This window comes from Solea senegalensis, linkage group LG7 (genome assembly GCF_019176455.1).
Source record: "Solea senegalensis isolate Sse05_10M linkage group LG7, IFAPA_SoseM_1, whole genome shotgun sequence".
Classification (NCBI taxonomy): Eukaryota; Metazoa; Chordata; class Actinopteri; order Pleuronectiformes; family Soleidae; genus Solea; species Solea senegalensis.
In genome coordinates, this window is record NC_058027.1 from 24513501 (window position 1) to 24533796 (window position 20296).

General features: G+C 42.1%; 1 protein-coding gene across 2 annotated transcripts in view; it reads right to left on the reverse strand.

The window, feature by feature from the left end:
• elp4 (elongator acetyltransferase complex subunit 4) overlaps positions 1 to 20244 on the reverse strand; it is a 50356-nt gene extending 30112 nt beyond the window's left edge. Inside the window, exons 1-8 of one of the 2 annotated variants that reach the window (XM_044030935.1) lie at positions 20032 to 20244; positions 19164 to 19199; positions 14510 to 14631; positions 12896 to 13030; positions 11356 to 11492; positions 8339 to 8423; positions 4672 to 4860; positions 950 to 1058 (exon numbers count right to left, since the gene is read on the reverse strand). In XM_044030935.1, coding sequence (XP_043886870.1) covers positions 950 to 1058; positions 4672 to 4860; positions 8339 to 8423; positions 11356 to 11492; positions 12896 to 13030; positions 14510 to 14631; positions 19164 to 19199; positions 20032 to 20209 — 991 coding nt within the window. In that variant the 5' untranslated portion in view covers positions 20210 to 20244. Of the gene's footprint in view, positions 1 to 949; positions 1059 to 4671; positions 4861 to 8338; positions 8424 to 11355; positions 11493 to 12895; positions 13031 to 14509; positions 14632 to 15725; positions 15887 to 19163; positions 19200 to 20031 lie in introns of those variants that run through there. The other variant, XM_044030936.1, reaches the window with a different exon arrangement.
• Between the last annotated feature and the right edge of the window lie 52 nt (positions 20245 to 20296).

Here is a 20296-nt window from a genome sequence, read left to right on the forward strand (position 1 = left end):
CTTGGGATCCAGAAAAAGATAAATATTGTAGAAAACAATAACAAATTGGAAGAACACATCCATAATCATACCAATAGGCATTTAAAGTGGCAGTTGCATTTCCAAGTGTCTGTTTTAAGTGCATTTAATATGTGAAGTTAAATATAATATAATAATATAATATGCTTTTACTCATCTCTGCATCTGTCAAAACCCGTGCTGGCTAAACCCATGGAGGAGAGTGAGCGAAGAATATTGCAAGAGAGAGTGGGAGAGTTTGAGAGGCAAGACTAAAAATACCCCACTCGCTTAAACTGACCTTTATGCGTGTGTGATAGAATGATGAGCGGGAGAAAGAGGGAATGGTAAAATCGTAAAGGAAGTGTTGGTGAAGACTAGAGACAACGATGATGCCCTCCCCTCCATTTTCTCCATTCCCTTCTCTGTGTCCTCTTCATCTACCAAAAGCCTTGCCCTCCATTTATTAGCAGAGCATGCTGGCCATGGGAGACATTGAGCGAGGGACAGATAGATGGAAGCAGAGAGGAAGAGTGATGGTGAGAATATCGATTCCCCAGTGTTGGTCTGCTCTGCTCCAGAGCCTCGGGGGTATGGGACTAGGGATGGAGAGAGGGCGAGGTGAGAGGGAGAGAGAGAGGCTCTGCTGGAGGGGGGGTGGAGGCAGGGATGGAGGGGGGTGAGGGTGCGAGGGAGAGGGGGTACAGCGTGGCAGCTGAATCCCCCCCGGCCTGTCTGCTGAGGAGCACGTCTGATTGAGCAGCAGCACACTAACATGCACTGACAGCCTGGCCTGCAAGGGGGCTGCCCTGCCTCCATCCACGGCCCAGCCCCAGCCTTAATGCACTGGCTGTGTGCACGTATGTATGTATGTGTGTGTGTGTGTGTGTGTGTGTGTGTGTGTAGATTTGATGGAAAAGAGACCAAGAGATAAGTGAGTGTGTGTTCTTACCATGGTAATCTTTGTAGAGTGGGTTAGTCTCTCTCTCAGAGCCTTTGAATGATTCCAGCGCTATGGCATTGTCACATAGCCTGGTTATGCTGCCCATTAGAGCTCTGTCCTGTAGGAGTGAGACGGGGAGAGGGAGAAAGGGAGAGAGGGAGAGAGAGAGGGAGAGACATGAGCAGGTAATTAAAAGCCTCCTGACGGGCCATCAGTGTTGCAATTAAATTAGGTCATAATTTCCTGTGGCCAGGACATTTCTGCCCACGGCTTGCTGGTGAGGGTGATGCGGTATAGAGGGGAAAGAGCACTGATGGAGGTTATGCAGGTGATGTCATGGCACACAATTGGACACACACCTTAAATCAGGCATGCACATTTAAAAGGAGGCATGGGAAAAGTTATTTCACCTAATAAGAGTGTGTGTGTGTGTGTGTGTGTGTGTGTGTGTGTGTGTGTGTGTGTGTAAGGTTCACAGTCAGTGCACACTCTCAACCCACACAACAGGAGGACTGAGAAATGGAAATCAGCCATAGAGGCTTGATGATGAGAGCTCCCCCTACTGGTCAGGTCAGTGACCTAACACCACATAGGGCAAATCAGGGGTACAAACAGTAGATGGAATGAAGGAGAAATACACAAAAGGGTGGAGGTTCAGGGGGAGTGGAGGAGAGAGAGGGACATTGGGATGGAGGGAGTCCTGCATTATTAATCCATTTGCCTCTTGAATCATTCACATCCTTTTCTCTGTGTTGGCTGCCACCGTCTAATGCAGTTTTCATGCCCTCATATCTTTTCTCCACTCTTTCTTCCTTTTCATTTTTGTCCTACTTTTCAAGTATGCACATCCCACCAGTCAGTACCACCGGCACTTACAGGGTATCCGAGGTCACTCGCATGTAGGGATTAAAGAATTTTAATACTACAAATTATTTAAAAGCATCAATGCCACAAGATGACTGAAAGCGTCTGCGCGAGGGAAACAGTCACCCCAAACTTTGTCTCTGCTAGTCCATGTATGCCATAATAACTGTTTTGTGCCTACATACAAAGACGAGCGTCCTGGCAAAGAGTCAAAAGTTTGAAAGCCCAGTGGGTTCACACAGAGACGTTCAGAGCTGTGGGAGCAAAGCAGAATGAGGTCACCTGCTCCACAGCTCCGAGGTGTTCAAGGAAAAGCTTACCATACATTTGACATACGTACCATTTTAATTGATAAGGGGGCTCTAACAGGCATTTTAATATTGCACTAAAAGTGGCATTTAGCTCTGATTCCAGTCATGCAAAATCACTTTGAACAGACTGAGAGTCAGCTGATAGCCACTGACTAATGTTAAAGAGAGAGGGCACAGCATAACCTGCCCAGCAGTAGCTTCCCTGAAGTGGGTGGACAAGCAATACATGGGTTTACCCAGTTACTGAGTAACCCTGTTTTAATCACAGCTGTTTGACTGAATGTTATGCTTGTGTCTTACTCTGAATACATGTGTTCGAAGGTCAGATTGCAGGTGACGTTTGCTGCTGTCGTTTGGGGCGAGCATTTATAAAATGGAAAAGGACATGACACTTGTAGCTTCCATGATAAGAATCTAAATACAATTTGGACACAAAACCTGATACTATTTTGTTTGTTTCTTTCATTTCTGTGCTTCATTGTGCTGCAGGGACATAATGAAATACTTATTTTAGAATCTGAACTCCTCAAATATTAAAAATCACACATCATAGTTCTAATGTAAACACACAATGATGATGGGGAAATTATTGATGAATGCAATAAATGTAAAGTAAATAAGTAAAATGAATGAGTAAAACTACATAAGTAACACTCTACTTTTCTTTAACATAATACAATCAAATTTCAGGTGATATATCTAAATTGACTGTTATTAAAACCTACTAAAATGCAAACACAATTTCATATTTTCACAATAAGGAATTTGAAATCTTAAGCTAAATTTGAAAATGCCAGAAGACCATGAAGGTGAGGGGCATTGTGGGTGTATTTTTAGGAAAGACTGTGTATGTTGTGTTTGTGTGTGTTTACTTGTGGCGGGTGGGGGTGTCATTATATGATGGAGGAGGACCAGGTTAGGACAAGGCTAATTAATGTTTCAGATGGTCTGTGGCACTGCGCTGCTGAGAGAAGGCTTTCAGTGAGTTGCTCAGCTTCCCAAGCTGCTCAATAATGGATAGAGAGTCCAGTGCAGTCTTGGCCAGCTAGCCCACTGCTACCAGTCTAGACAGGCTTCTAAAGGCCACACTAAATTAGCTAATTATCTGCAAGAAATTACAAGAAAGTAGGGGAGTAAATGGACAGTTTGGTTATGATATAAGTTCTCTGGACAATGACAAGATATTTGCTGCTATCACAAAAACGGTCACAATGTGATTTGTTTTGCTTCCACTTACTCCCACGTCAGTATATTCCCACAGTTATGAACTCACACAGAGTAAAACGTGATTTGAGAATTGCCAAATGTGAAAAGAAAATAGTTATAGATAGTTGTCTTCAAAAATAAAGGCACATCAACAATACTGATCAATGATTAACACTGAATTGATATATTAATCCAGATAAACAAATTATTACACTCCTAGTACAAAGATGCTCTAAGATGTAAATTCTTAAAATATCAATTAACTTCAAGGGAGCAACTTTTCACCTCAGTTGACCATTTGTAACATTTTCTTAAGACAACATCACCACGTATTCCAAATCATAAAGGCCATTTCATACACTCCTGCCTTAATAGCCTCTCATTACCTACATGTTGGCTTAGACACCCAACACCTAATTTCATCCAAATTTTCCTCCTCCTTTCTTCTTACCCCGCTCATTCCCTTCTCTCCCCAGGATGGAGAAGGGGGAGGAGACAGATTAAGGGTTTGGAGCCCGGGCCAGGGAGGGATAGGGGGACCGCTCCCACCACAGCTGACATCTGCTAGTTAGCCACTTTACCTTTTTTGAGCAGGCCAGGGCCACTATGCAGTAAGCGTGTAGGCTCGGGGCCAGACGATATTATGATAGTTCTGAAATTTAAGCCTTGACCTATATATTTCTATGACGGCACCTCAGATAATGCAGCTCTCAAGCCCTTGAGAATGAGGACTGTGAGGGAGACGGGGTGCTTGAAGTACGGAAGAGATGAAACATTTTTAGCAGAAAGTCTCAGATGGCATTTCTTGTGAGAGTGCCTCTATGGCCTGAGTGTTTGGGGAGGGTGGCTATGGTTTGCCATATGCCTCAGCAGATGACTCCACCTTCACACTGAGAGGCCAGACTGAACACAGACCGATGCACGTGGACTCAAATCTCTCCCCAAACACACACACACACACACACACACACACAACTACAAGAAAGGACATGGGCTGCACAAACACACGCGCATGCAAGCACGCATACACACACTCATTGTGTACAGCTTCAAGTAATTAATGCCCAAATAAACAAACATAGATTCAGAGGGCTTTGAATGAAGTGTGCACTCGACTGGGTCTGTAGGGGGAGTGATGCATGAAGGACAAGGGACCACACGGGCCTGAGTCACACAAGGGTGACACTGAACCTAGGGGTCAAGAGCAGCCCCCATTACAAAAGACTCAAAACTATGTGACCCGTTAATGAACAAGACAAAGCAAATGTCCATGGACCAAACATTGAACCGGACACAAGTGAATACTCTGTCTATTATGTATATTCAAGTCAATTCAATTTCAGCACTTACCTGAATGAGATATGATGGTACAGTTACGACAGCTACAGCCAGTGATGACCTCAGCAGAGCACGCAGGCCGTAGAGAAAGGTAGTAAGGGAGTGGCAGTGTGCGGGGTTGTCATGGCAACTGAGGTCATCACCCCAAAGAGCTGAGCCAAGTGAGTGAAGCCCAATGCGCAGGATGTTGCGTGACTTTGACTATAAGAAAACACAGGGGAAAAAAGAAGGGGTCAGAAACGGCACAATGAATAGTCAGGGACAAATGTAATGTTCTCCTGAAACATATTTAAAGTTTATATTACTTGAACTATAATGTTTTATTTGTATTCTCCGAGCACCTCTGATGATTAAAGGATAACTGTATTTGAAGTTTTTCAAAAAGGACGCTGCTGTCTTGGTTAGTAAACGCAGGGGGAGAGGGACTGGACAGTCTGCTGCTCGCTAGCACAGACGATCGAAACACGGTGCCCAAACGTGACTGGACACAACTGCCCAATCACAGAGGCCATCTGACACACGCACAATGGACCTGTCAGACAGGCTTCCAATATGGCTGCCACCCAGAAACCCCAGCACATTCTTGGCACCACAGCGATGCTCTGCAGCCAAGGGGGCCTGGGTAAGGGTGGAGTGCCTTCCCCTGAAACCCCCACACCACCACAAGAGATCAACGGTAACCCACTCTCATGAGGAGTGAGAAAAAGTGGCCAAACAGTCGTGGGATATATATCACTGAAACTGAGAGAATGGAGGAGCCTGTCCAAACTGTGAGAGGTTTTTAACCTTTAGCACAATTGCCTTTTATTTGGGTTTTCTTCAGGATGGCTCCTGATTACTGAGGTGAGAGCCAAGAGTGATTAACAAAGCTTGGCCTAAAAACCGCTTGGTTTTTCCTTTTTTTTTCCAGCCTCTCCTCTCCTTTCTCCCTCCCCCTCCATTATCTCGACCCTCCCAAAATCTCCTCCACCGCAGTCCCCATTGCTTCCTCTCCCAACACTATGACCTAAGCTTCGTTTAGATCTGGATCAGAATCACAGGCATCTAAGAAAAATAAACCCCATTGTTTCTGGCAGTTTCTTTCACAGTTGGCTCATAGTTTTCCAGAGGAGAAGGCCCACAGTGGACTTCACATTCATCCTCCTCCACAACATTCAACATCGGTGGTGCACTTCTACATCTACAACTATACTTATAGATTCAAGATTACTTTATTAGAACAGCTCAATAAACTCTAAAAAAAACACTAAAAAGAAAGCTAAAATAACACACTTGCATACCCAATAGACTTATATATTTCCAAATAAATATTATAGTATACATATTATTATTTGTGCTATACCATACTATTATAATGTTCATATTACTATTTGTGCTGTTTGCAAGTGTTGTTTGTGTGTGTGTGTGCGTGTGTGTATGTGTATTGGTTATATCTTTAGGGACCTTTTCGAGCATTAACACTAACCTTGTCAGGTCCAGCAGTCGTCATGGAGACCAATAACTGGTGCTGATAAGGTAAAATCTAATTACTAAAGTTTAGAAATGCCTTAGTTTAGAGCTAAGATATGAATTTTGGTTTAGTTAAGGTTACGGTCAGGCATCAACTGTTCAACATCAACTGTTGATCAGGCAGTCCAAATGAATGGAAGACAATGTGTGAGTATGTGTGTGTGTGTGTGGGTGGGTGCATGCCCTTGTCATTATTGGTTTTGCCCTTTTTTGTTAAGCGGGCTTTCCCTACATTGGTTTTGGGGACACAGAAAGAGAAATCTGTTTCTATGTGCACAGCCTAGCAGTGGGGGATTGTGGTAACATGACTGTTACTGTGGCAACATCACGAGGAGAGGCCAAACTTAACTCCTATAGTTTAGCCTATAGAAAAATTGAGGGAACAGTGCCAGTAGAGTCCAGCCAAAGACCAGAGGCCAACCATATAGACTTCAGCCAATCTGGAACCACAACCCGATCACGAGCCAGTCTCCGCGGAGACTCACAGTCCTGCTGCCACTGCTGTCCCACTCACCTCAAAACAAATATGCTCAGGGAGCCTAATCCTTGTTCTAATCTGTCATTTACATAACAGTTTATATCGAATCTGCATCTTGTTAACAGTTCATGGCAAATTAACAAGTGCAAAACACACACAGACAGACAGACAAACACACACACACACACAGACTGATCACCCATACTGGGCGTTCCTGTGCCAGTGCCCATGTTGCTCTGTGCTGGTCTGCATTCCTAGACTGTGCCAACAGCATGTCAGGCGGCCACACTGCTTTAATGATGTCAGCAGTTAATCTGGGTTGTGAGTGACAGCGCTTGGGGAGGGAAGGTAGGGGGTATGGGAGGTAAATCCTGTGTGTGAATGATGGGGGAGGAGGTGGCTCCAGGTGACAAGCAGACGGGTCACTGTATGTAGGTGAAAAAGCCACACACATACTGTATATACTAGGCATGTGCATTTACATATAAACATATATATATATATATACATATGCATGTACATTATGCTAGCATGGTCTGAACCGCTGTGGTTTTTATTGTGCTTACGTAAAACCCAAAACTAGGTCCTGTCAAAAACATGAATAGGAATGACAGGCGAGAATGACGGGGCCATGGGTGATTCTCAATGCAGAGGGCTGATGATTATTAAAAAGATGCACGTCAAAAGGCAAGACACACACACACACAAAAGCAAGGTAAACAGACTCAAAAGTCAATCTAGTATCCACACATTTTTTTTGAAATACTTTTCACACTGACAGGGTCATACTTAATTAGTGAGGTTATGGTTGTGATCAGACATTCAAAACCTGCTGCACAATCATAGTACCTGCAAGTCAAGTCAGTTCAGCTTTCATAATGTTCAGTGAATGCAGAAAATGCGTTATTGTCTTCTTGTCTGCGCTGAATCACTGTTTCAACTAGTAAAAACCACAAACATGTCCACAATAACTGAGATGAGACCACTGCACGTCTGATGTACTTTATAATACAAATAGCTAATAAATTGTACTTCCATGTATGAAAATGCTGAGAGTGATTAGGTGTTACATGAGAAGAATATTGGTCTGAAATATTCTTGAGAAGCTAATTTGGCCTCTGTTAAACCATAAGTACAAATAAACAATAAGACAGTAAGAGTATTGTTTATTGAAAAGATATCTTCTTTGTCCTTTTTTTTCTCATCTTAAAACAACCATTTCATGTTTTTGGTTTGTGTGAACTCACAACATTTGTTTACTTCAATTCAACCATTTATTATGATGTGTGAGCTGTCTGTACCTGAGTATTTACAGTGTATGTTTTTAATTTTTGTTTGTTTTGTGCTTATATTTATTTGCGCTTCTTCCAATAAATTCTGTTCATATGGGGATCTGCAGTAGTGGCTGCCCTCAGTGAAATACATGAGATGTGTTTGAATAGCTCAACATTCCAATATTTATAACAGGGTGATAGAGAGGGACAAGGTAACTAAAGGCAGCAACATAAAGGAAGTGAGCAAAGAGATGACTATGCTGAGCAGCTTAATAACGATTAAGAATAGTAGAGGTACAGCATATTTCAAAAGGCTGTAGTTGAAGAAAATATATGTAAAAAAACAAACAAAAGAAAACTCTTTGGATTCAAAAGGAATTTGAAAAGGAACAAATTCAAAACAGTCACTGATTCTTACCATGGAGGCTGCTACAGCAAAGCCCTCCTTGTGTATGACCTCTTGAAGTGATTTCAACAATGCAGAGTAGGACTCAAGGACTGGACTGGAGAGAGGACAGGACAGAGGAAAGACAAAAAAAGAGAGAGCATAAAGTGTTACTTATGGGGTATAAGCTCCAAAGGAAACAGGTTTGATTAAACTGGGCCCAGTCTATCATTGCAGGGGCTTAATCCTCCACGAAGGCAGCATGGTCCTCCTGACTGTGCTTTTCTGGAACCACTGAAGCACACGGACAACCCATATCAAGAGATCCAATTAATTTATTTGGTTGATTAAATTACAACATGACTGGTTCCTTGTCAGCTCCCTGAGGATCTGATTGTGCCGAGACAGACAGACAGACAGACAGATGACATGTGCATAGGCACAAACATACACACAACAAATGATAAGGGGGAGTCTTAATGGGCTGATATCTGAAATTAACAGGGAACAGCATTTTGGTGTTTAATCAGGGGTAAGATGTGCACCACCGACAAAGGGCATACACCACCGTCGCAGCAACGTTGAGAAACAGTCAAGGGACGGCTCGCTGCTGAGCACACCATGTACCTGTAGGACGGCCAATAGGAATGTTAACCCCATCTCTTTACACAAGACCCTCCACTTAAGAACGCCCAACCATTGTAATGACCACTCTGTAGTGAGTCACAGTGGGCTGCAATGTCACTTGTCAATTTGACCTGCAGGCTACACAAGCTGATACACACAGATTGGTCACACGCCAACGGCCCTGCATAAAGACCAGTAATATACACTTGTGTTGATTACACTTGCACAGAGTATATCCATGTACTCCATTTCAGTTATTTGGCCCAACAATGGTGCCTTCTGACCCTGCTGAGGCTAATGATAGAGCTGGTTTGGTGAAAGAGAGAAACCTACCCTCCTTGGCCCCTCTGCCCATGCCCCTGCTCTGAGGTAGGGGGCTGGGATGGTTTGACACGCAGTTGAGCAGGAGGTTGCCTCTGGTTGGCAGCCATTGTGTAAGACAGCATTGTGTTTTAGCTACCCCTACTGAGCAGCCCTCATTCAGGTACCGAAAAGGTCTAGGTGCTTAGCTGCAGGGGCTAGTGCGTTGGCTAATTAGGATCATACACGGGGAAACGTCTTTATCTCAGCGTTCCTCTTTCAGCGAGGGAAGAAAGGAGGAGAGGAGGGCATGCTTGGTCTTAAACAACAGGATCTGTATCACCTAGAGAGCAATTTGTGCCAATTATGCCTTCAAGTGAAACGGAGCAATTTAACAGCTAGGGTATCAACATGGGGCTGTGGACACGTGCAAGGGGGAGTAGCCTGCTTTGGCGTTTGCGTAGTACATGTGTGCGTGTGTGTGTGTCTGTGTCTATGTTTGGGGCGGGGCTGGGGGCACAATGGTGCAGTGCAGGTGTAGTTTCCTGCTGTCAGATGTATAAGCCACTCAGACGCCACAACAGCATGTCAGTGCGGCCATGTCATTCTTACTTATGAGAACACTTGCTTCCATCACTGGAGAAGATATTTTGCTTAATTTCGACGAGTAGGAATGAGCTCTGAACGTGGGAAATTATATTTAGCAAATTTTCTCCTTATAGTCCACATTTGTGAGAATGTATTGTAAACTAGACACCCAAAGCATTTAATGTGTTTGCATGGGGTCGACATTAAATAGTCTTTGTTTGCTGAATAAAGGAAGAGGGCTTTTATAAAGCCTCCTTCACATCCTCTGTGCTCCAGATTGCTGTATTTACTCAGTGCGGGTGAGTGTGCCTTCGTGTGCTCTTGTGTCTTCGGCAGTACTCTCTGAGTGAAGAGCTGCGTGACCTCTGAACCCTAAGTACACTCAACACAGGAGAAATCAAACAGACTCTGAGCAATAAAGGCCCTTATTTAAATAGGCATACACAGCCTTGAATTGTGTATGTCACCTTGAAGGGCAAACGAGTGAGGCCAGCTACACAGAATAAACTACAGAGCAGATTGATTCATGTTTAATAATGCTGCGCTGTTTTTTCAACGTGAATATGTTTATATCTGTGCATCACACTGCTGCTGCATTCAAAGATTGAAATTAGCAGTGATTTGGGTGCTTTCAATTTTCTGCTTTATTATATTTCAAAGAAATTCAAAGAATTTCACTAGCTATTAATAGTAGTATACTAATATTTTAACACAAAATTCATAAAATGCACTGCCTCATGCACACTTTGTTGCAGCAAAAGCAATTATTAAATTAGCTTTACAGAAAATGTATGAGGGGAAAAAAGCCATGCAGCCTTTTAATATGGCAATTTTGCCCTTTTAAATCAAAGTAAAATGAACATCAACGAGACATCTGAATCAACTTGGTAACTAAGGGTTTTGGTTCTCCCGTGCTGAGCATGATTTTCCTTTTTTCTTTTTACTATTTTGTGGGACAACACACACACACACACACAGTGACTACCATCTGGCTTTTACTTTCAATGGGAAATGCCACAGTCAGCAGTCATTCCCAGCTCAAGTGACTCCGCAGTAATCACAGGAATTTATCGACTCCAGCTCAGCACTGTGATGCAAACATGACACAGGCATGGACATGCTATTTTATAGTGTATAATGTTATATATATGTATATATATTTTTATATATACATACATATATATATATATATATATATGTATGTATATATATACATATACATATATATGTACATATACATATATATATATATATATATATACATATATATGTACATATACATATATACATATATATGTCCATATCCATACTGTAAACTGGTTGCAGAACTTATATAGTGTAGTATGTGATCTACGTGCACTGTTGGTTAGCTGTATTCTGTGAACGGTTCTATGTTTGCTTACCTGAGTTCTGTGGACAACGTCTTACTTGTGCAGCTGTTTTGCGCATGATGTCGTGTTAGTGTGCCCGTGTTGTGTGCATACTGTGCCTCATTGGTTTCCACGCCTGGTGTGGATGATGTCTTGTCGTCTTACCTGCGTGTGGTTGATGACTGGGTGGGATGTTCAGGAAGGTAGAAGCGGTGGCACTTGGCCGCCTGGCGAATTTCTGCCTCCATCATCTTGGAGACGTCGTAGTAGTGGCCAAAGCGGGATGATGATGCCAAAGCACTCTGAGGACGTCAAACAAATCAAACTCAGGGTAAAGAACAAGTGCATTAAAGCCCTTTAAATAAAGAGCATTATCATCAATGTGTAATGACTGCATTCATCTTTTCAGCTTTCAGCACACACTGTGCATTTAGCTAAATTTCGGACAACAATAAAGCAATTCATGAGAAAAAATAATCTTATTTGTGCTTCTAACATGAGTAAATGAGTGTGCTCCACAACACTGTGGTAATGCAATTGCATTGTTTATGGGTCATTCCTCAACATTCCTAAAGAAGGGAAGTTAAATAACCACTACGACCACACTCTTCATTTCTTCACATAAATGTCCACTTCTGACTGTGAAAGCAAACGTGTCAGGGAAGCAGGGGAAGGCGGATGTTTTCCTGCAGCTGAAAGAGAGAGTTTTAGCTCTTCTCTCTCAGTAAAACCAGGGATTCCATTGTTAGAGGGGCCCTTAATCTACTCCTAATCTGGATTAGGGCCCCCGGTGTGTCCCTCTCCTGGCGGGACGAGGGGGTCAGCGGGGCAGGGGGGGTCAGGCGCTCATCTTCTCTTTGTGAGCTAGGCAACCCGCTTAGCGTTCCATCCCCGCCCTGACGGCCTCACCTTTGATCTGATGTCTTCATCAGGAGAGCGACACAGTGTGCTGTGCCAGGAGAGGTGTGTGTTAGGGGAAAGTAAGCGTCGACTCTAGGGGTGAATTTGAGATGCAAATCCTCTGGTGGGGCTTACTAGTGGTTTGTAAAGACGATTTTACAGGGGAAGGGGGAGAGGTGAGGAAAGGACACAGATATAAAGAAGTTTCCAGGGAGAGAGAAAGAAGGAGAGGATCCCCAGGGACACACTGTGTGCTGTTAATCCACATAGCGATATGGATTATAAACCAAAGGGGGGGGGGAAAGACTGTAGAGAAGTTGGGGGGGTCACCTCTGCTCAAAGCGGAAGAAAGAGTGCAGGGCTGCCGACCCTAGCAGGGGGAAAGGCAGGGATTTGGGGAGAGACAGAGGAGCAGGTCTGGGTCATAGGGTTGAGCGAGCAGACATGTCAATGCACAGGCTGCAAAGTACTCTTGTTTCCCAGGCTAAGCAGGGGTGCAGGCGTGTGTGTATGTGTGTATATGTGAGTTGGGGACCAGTGAAAAGCCTACCTATTGCCAGCTAAGTGTGAGTAATCTGGAATAGCTCTGAAAGGAGAGGCTAAGGCCTTATTCACTCCACAAAAGAGTTTAGAAGCTGATGGATTTAGTGGTGGAGACAATTGCTAAACAACTAAGACCCGAGAGGCAGTGTTATTTTTTTTTTTCTCATGCCATTATTAACAAAGGAACATGTTGTGATTTTATTATAAGCAGTACGATCACACTGTTAACTGTATTCTGCTGTCATATAATCCCCCCGATTACCTGTACTTTAGGAAGATGTTGGTAACGCCAAGCAATCTTCATAGCATCCAAACTGTCCTGGGGTTCACGAGACAGCTGCGGCTGCTCCGCTGGTTTATGGATGGCGACGTCATCCAAGATGGGAGAAGGGAGTTCCTTTACAAATACAAACATGAACACAATAAATTATTAATGTGTTGTGTTGATGGTAAGTTGACAAAATAATTTCATTTTTCTCATAATTGTTTAGTTTACCTAAATAAACCATGGTGGTGCGAGATTGTAAATCCATACAGAGTTGAAATAAAAACTGAAGGAACTGATATTTTTTTATATGAGAATCCTGATTACTCATACATGTATAAATGAACCTTTATTTTAGTAGTAAGACACACTGAGATTAAAATTGCTTTTACATGTGGGAGCTAGTCAAGACAAGGTCAGTTGGCAGCAACATACTGTACATGCAATTGAACAAAGACAATAAGAAAAAAATTAATTAGCGGTATGAAAAAAGATTTCAGACAGGAAAGTTGTCGCTGTGAAGAGGGATGAATTAATTAATCGATCAATCTTTAAAGTAGTGTGGTCTTTTATCAAACATTTGTAAAATAAGGAGAACTATTACAGTAAACTACAGCTGCTTTTTGACTGAAGAACTTGTCCATAAGGAGGTGTACGTAAGACGGCAGACATCAACAAATGTTGTTCCTGCGTTTTCAGAACATTTCCTGCCAGACCCCACATCAAAATTCCATGTCAAAGTGAACCCGTGTGAGAATTTAGCAGGAAAATATCCAAAAAAAATTGTTTTGACCAAGATGCTATCCCTAAGTTGAATATCAGGGGAATTTTTCTGCCTAACAATTTCTTGTCTGCCATTACTGCCATTATTTGTTCATGAATGGCAAAATGTCCAGGCCCAGTTTCATAGGAATTTTCTCAAAATCATGTGTGGGTATCCGAACTGTAGACACATTTTCCAATTTCCTGTGTTAACCTGATATCTCATTGTGAGCAGTTTTCATGTGTGCATGTTATTGTAATGCATTAAGTCCAACCTTAGCATCTGAAGATTAGCATACTGTGAATGTAGCTGTGAAAACACTAAATGATGTGATATATTCCCTTTGGGAGACCCCGTCTCTTAATAAGCCTTTGATATGTAAAGAGAGGGTGAGGCTGTGACCCCTCCCACTATCAATCAGAGGGAGAAAGGCCCTCCTCCAGTATACTGGGCGGCAGTCAGCTTCTCGGGCCTATAGGTCTCTTCTCAGAGTGATGCATCGGGAAACATTTCAACAATGCGACGGCCATACCACCCTCGACCTTTCGGGTACCCTCTGTGACTCTGACAAATTCTGAGGAAAGCTGTGTGCTGACAAAATACCTGCTGAATCATGGTCTGATCAGTGTGAACCAAGCTGAATAATGTACATCATTTGTTTGTTAATATATGGTGACAAGAAGAACTTTCAGTTTGCATTTTTGAAAGCACAGCAGTTGAACAGGGATGATGTTAAAGACACATCTTAGCTTCCCCGTGGATGGTTTGTCAGGACCAATAAAAATACATGCATTGCATTATCGCAATACTCCCCTTTTAAGAGTGTACACTAGACCCCTCTCTTATACCTGTAAGATGTCATCAGGGTTGTCTTGGGCAGCCCCCACAAAAAGTTCATGTCGACAGACTACTCCTTCTGCCAGAAAGTATTTCAGGATCATACGAGAGTAGCTATCATAGCGGTCCTCTTCTGAAAAGGAAACAACAAGACGACAACAGAATTTGAGTGTGAATGGAAAAACAAACATGAAATAAACCGTCACTGTCAGCAAGACTTGAGGAAGGAAGGGTTTAATGAAAAAAGTAGGTGCAGCATCTTCCCTACAACAAATATTAACTTCAAGGATAATATTAGATCTCGTCTCACTCTGACTATTCATTCAGACACCACAGATCCAGAATGATGTCCACATCACAGCTGCTGACTGCAATTGATTTAAGGACCAAGCTCAGGCTACCTTTTGTAGGAAACAGATGAAGAGATAGTTCACACTGCATAGAGACATAGGTACGATCTGCTAATCACAAATGACATGTGCAGCTCTCTTGTTGGGGTCCTTGCAGTTTTTTTGTCCACTTTCCCAACCAGCATCAGAGGTGAGAGGCAAGAATTCACGTGTGCCCTGCCATTCCATTGAATACAACAGTGCTCCAGCTGTCAGGGTGACTGACGGGAAGAGGCCGAATAGTACCTGTCCTCAAACCCCTTCCTGACACCTGGTCCGCTCAAATCTCTGTTTTCTGTGTAAATTCCAATTTCAGTGACATCCTGTCATCATTATGTTTCTCTTGCTGAATCAGGTGTGTGTAGTATTAAAAGTAAAGTAGGTCAGAGGCCACATTCCAATTATAAGAAAAAAACAGAAACAAAGGCTAATTTAGAGCAGTGTCTCCAGCAACTAACTGGAAACATCAATCATACTTTCCCAAAGGTGGCCATTCTTGTGGCACACAAAACAGCCACCCAACTATTACACACCCCCTAGATCCACTAAAAACAGCCGGCATCATCACCGTGAAACACTCAGTCACACAAACACCCATGAACGGGGCACATAACTCTACCCAGCATGCTACTGCTGCTTCCTGTCACAATCACCATTTTGTAAAGCTTTCATAGGCCTCTCTCCACACAATGACAATCTGTGGGCACAAAGACAAAGGCAGCAGTGACAGTTTAAGGTAATGGGCATACAGCTGACAGCTTGGGAATGACATCCTGATGCGTCATCCTCGAACATCCGGAGAATTCTCCCCTCCCACGTTCCCCGTCTATGTCCTCACCTACAGACTTAGGATGGCCCAGGAAATTCCATGGCTCTTCAATTTGTTGTCGGTGGGGCTCCCTGTTCTCTTATTGATGGGTTTCTAGGTCAGCAGGCCTTTGTGGCTTTCAGCAGGCCCCACAAAGACTCCCAGATGGGCCCTCTCAAGATGGGGCCTATTGTGGTTGTGTTTCTATGGGAGCCTTACAAATGGAACCTCCAGGAGTCATTAGGCTGTTGAGGCGGGGGGTAAGGGGAGGCGGTGGGAGGTGTCAGGGTATAGGAGCAACAGGGGGTGTGGGACGGTAAAATCTTTGAGGTAGATCATTCAGTCTGGACAGTCACAAGATGATTTTTTTCCCCCTTCATCTTTGTTTTACTTATTCTGATTAAGGTTTGTCAGAGGGGGAAATGCCACTGTTTCATTTGCCTTCAAACGGAGGGAATGTGAGAGTCCTGAATCATATCCTGCTGAAGCTGCAGGGGGAGGAGACAAAATATCTAGGTCAGAGAATGTTTTCACCCCTTGTATTAGTCTTTGGTCTAGGACACACCATCTCCCGCGAGTAGCTCAACGGTGATAGGGCAGGTAAACAAATAATCACTTAAATCAAATGGCCTGTGTCAACCTTTAAGTAAACACTGACAGAAAAGGTGATATTATTAATGTGCAGCATTTGTCTACACTCTGTATATGTCTATATCTCATATTTATATTTGACAGTTGCTCCTAGCATTTAGTCAGTTTCAGGCATATGATAATATGTTTTTTTCCCACCACGTAAAGATTATTACTTTATCGCAGCACTATTTAAACAGTGCACCTGCCATTGCAAATGGTTTGGTCAATTTGGGCCTCACGTATGCAAGTTTGGATTTCAAAATTGATTCCACTGAAAAATAACTAATGACTTATTCAGTTCTATTCCTTTTGATGGGAGTTTTTCCTTTAGTAAGACAGTGTAAAGACTATGGACCCGAAAGAATTTCAACTTACACAACACAAAGTTAAAGTTAGTGAGAAAGTCGTTGAACTAGATGTAAAAACTAATGGTCCCCTCATTTTCATCTATCTACAATTCCTTCTGTTATTTTGCAGTGTTTCTGTTGTATCTTTAATGCAGAAGTTATTCTGTAAGACAAAGGTGATGTGATCTGATCTGAACTTAAATAACTGTCATGCAACGTATAATAATCTGCCTTTTCTGAAGTGTTGAGAATTATGATTAAGTTATAGGATGGCAACTATTGCTTACTTTTATTATTGATTAATCTGCAAATTATTGTCTGTGCATAACCCTGTATTTTAGATATTTAAAGTGTTATAGAAGTATAGACAGAATATATTACTGAAATCCCAAAAAAAATACACTCAAAACCAATTAATTGATTAATATGACAGCCCATTACAGCCCTGTAACAGTGTACCATTACATCTTTACTCTTGTTATAATTTTTAAATACTGTATGTTTAATTTTATATCAATTTAGTCTGTGAGAGAAACTACTTTCAGAGCACCTGAAGTAATCTGCATCAGCAATACAAGTGTGCTTGTATAATGTGGATATCTTTAATACAAAACAATTGATAAATGTTGATGTTTATTCAAGATTCACAAATATATAGTGATAAATTATAGAGGCAATGAAAATGGGGCATGTAGCTTTTTTTCTTTCTTTTCTTACAAATACACAAAGAGCTAAGAAATCTTCAGATAGAAGCCATACTGGACTGATCTCGCTCTGGTTGACAAATCGGGAAGGACAGCTCAAGACACTTCAAAGGCAGACGACGACCGGTCTGATAATTTTATGTCTGTGTCTCACAAATAGGCCATCACGGCTAAAGGGGCAGACTGTAGGAGACGACTGCCTGAAACAAACACAAACAAACACACACTTCAAACTCCCCCCCGTCCCACCCACATAACAAAACAGACACACACACACACACACACAGCAAACTGAGCACCAGCGCACACAACACTTTTTTCAGAGAGAAACACAAGAGAGCGCACACACGCATTTCACCTTTACTGTGTCTCTCATTACCAGATGAAACCAACCGTACATTGATTCACAAAATGGAAGGGAAGAACGCATTAGTGTGTAATCACTGACTCCTGCATCGATTGGGGGGATGAATTAAAGGGCAAAGCAATATCATCAGTTGGTATAGGCCTTAGCTACACACAAATTACAGCTTCAAGGGGAAACAAGACTACCTTAACCTTACTGTCTCCCAGTGCATATAGCCTAGCCTATGATGAATGATGATAATAATAATAATAATAACAACAACAATAATAATAATAATAATAATACAGTGGGAGACATTTATGTCCGTAGAAAGCCCATTTGCTTTGAATGTTATTCCAAAAACTTCAACAACACGTCCACAGAGGAGCATGTTAATTAGGGATCACAGAAAAAGTGTGAACACCTGGGATTCTAACTTGTGACCTTCAAGTCATCTCTCTATTTACAGTAACACACACAACACAAAGAGACTGAGCCAAAACAGAACATATTCTCAGCTGCAGCAAACCAAATGGGCAGCTGAATCTAATTTGGGGGGTAGGAATATTCAGAGAGGAGCAAGGAAATCAGAAAATCCTCACAATCATCAAAACACGACTGAAATAATTTGCCAGTGTGGCCCTCTCTCTCTCTATAGAGCTTATTTTTGAATGCAGAAGTAACTAAAGGTCCAAACCTTCCTGTTAATGTGTGGCACTTCCAGTAGTTGTTTCCTTCACGTTTCTGTGAGCAGAGCGAGTGTGCTTTCTTAACAATCTGGTGCAAATACTTGTAACTATCCATGACAAATGGAAATGGCAGGTCAGTTCCACATCCATGTAATAATACGGAGTTGCAGGACGGGGAAATGGCCTCATATAACATATTCCTCGGCGTGGGAAAAAATTATTTAAATTAAGTAATGAATTTAAAAAGTCAGCAATATAACCCGGTTTTAATTAACTATAGACCTATATTGATCTGCATCTGTTTATGTTGCCTTGGAAGTTTTACTGGTGATTCACAGTGTAGCCACCTCTCTGGTACTGGATGACTTTCTGAAGGTTTATTTTCAACAAAGTGAACAGAACACACAAAAGGACACCAGTGGCTTCTTCAAATTTAAACCTTTTAGCCACACTCCTTATTCTTTAGAGAAGGAAAAAAGTTTGTGCATACACATTACTAGACTTATTTGCAGCTGTGTAAAGCTACACAACTACTGACTGGAAATGCCAAACTGGAAGTTTCTCACACAAATAATGGCAGACCTCTATACGTTTCTGCTGAAAATAAGGTCAATTGTTGATAACAGATCAATTTGATCATCATGCTAATCCATCACTGTCTTATTTTCTGACAACAACAACCTGTTTCAAAAAATAAATACATCACATGAAACAATGACAATATTTGCTTACTTAAAAGAGAATCTTACCTATAAGAAGAACTGTTCCAACCGCTAACCCGCCACCTGTTAGTGGATTAAAAAAAGAGGAAGAAAATGTCATAGATCAAACACAAGTTAAAGTATCAATCTTTCTCTGGATCAGTATCAATCTATTGCTCCTGATCTTCACAACTATGTATTCATCATATATATGACTTTTGTTAACACACATTTTGACCAGCCATGCTAATAATTAGTGTATGACAGAGAGCACATTAAAAATTAAATACAACCATTTCATCTTTTTTTGATTAACTTTTTTCATTTGTGTGAAAAAAGTCAGAGTGAAAACTGGCTGTTTCAGGTGATACCTCTTTCTGATAAAATAGCAAATACTAACCCAGTTTTTAATGTCTATCAACAGCATTGTGGTTTTCTGTACATTGTTCCTGGACCTTAGTCCTGCATGCCAGTGCAGGGGAGTACTGTACATGGCTGAAAAGTCCAATACTGAAAGGATTTTAATGTGCTTGGACTAAAAGATTGGATAAAAACACGGCTAAAATGACAGCTAAAACATAAACCTTATATTGCAAGGCTGGTACATCTCTGATAATTTATTGAGCAAATGTATGCAGTAACAAGGGGAAAAAAACATATTTGCAGGGGAATATTATTCAATGGGCTTCAATGTTAAGTGACAGTGGTTTACAATAATGAGAACACAATTCAGATGATGTGTATGACGCTAACATGTGTGTCAAACCCTGACAACCTCAAAACTTCCTCTACACCTTTAGAGAAATGAATCACACCACTATTCTGTCATTCCAGTGCTTTTACATGTTGCTTAGAAGAGAAACGCTGTTAGCATTGTAGCTAGTGCTAACGTTAAACCCCCAACAGCAAGACTAACCGAGCAGAAAGTCGAGCGAGGTGACACCGGTGGAAACTAAGAGCTGTCCGTTTTGAACCGAAGGTCTGGTGCCAGGTATGGAGATTAACTTGCTCCTTGTTTTCTTCTGAAAACTCGTGGTGGTGAACGGCGAGCGTTCAGCTGGATGTTTGGTCACACTCTCCACAGGCGCAGCCATTCTGCTAGCAGCGTGGTGATGCTGCTGGATGTTTTGGAGTGTCTCGTCCAATCAGAAACGCCTTTACTAAGGCTTGACCAATGAGAG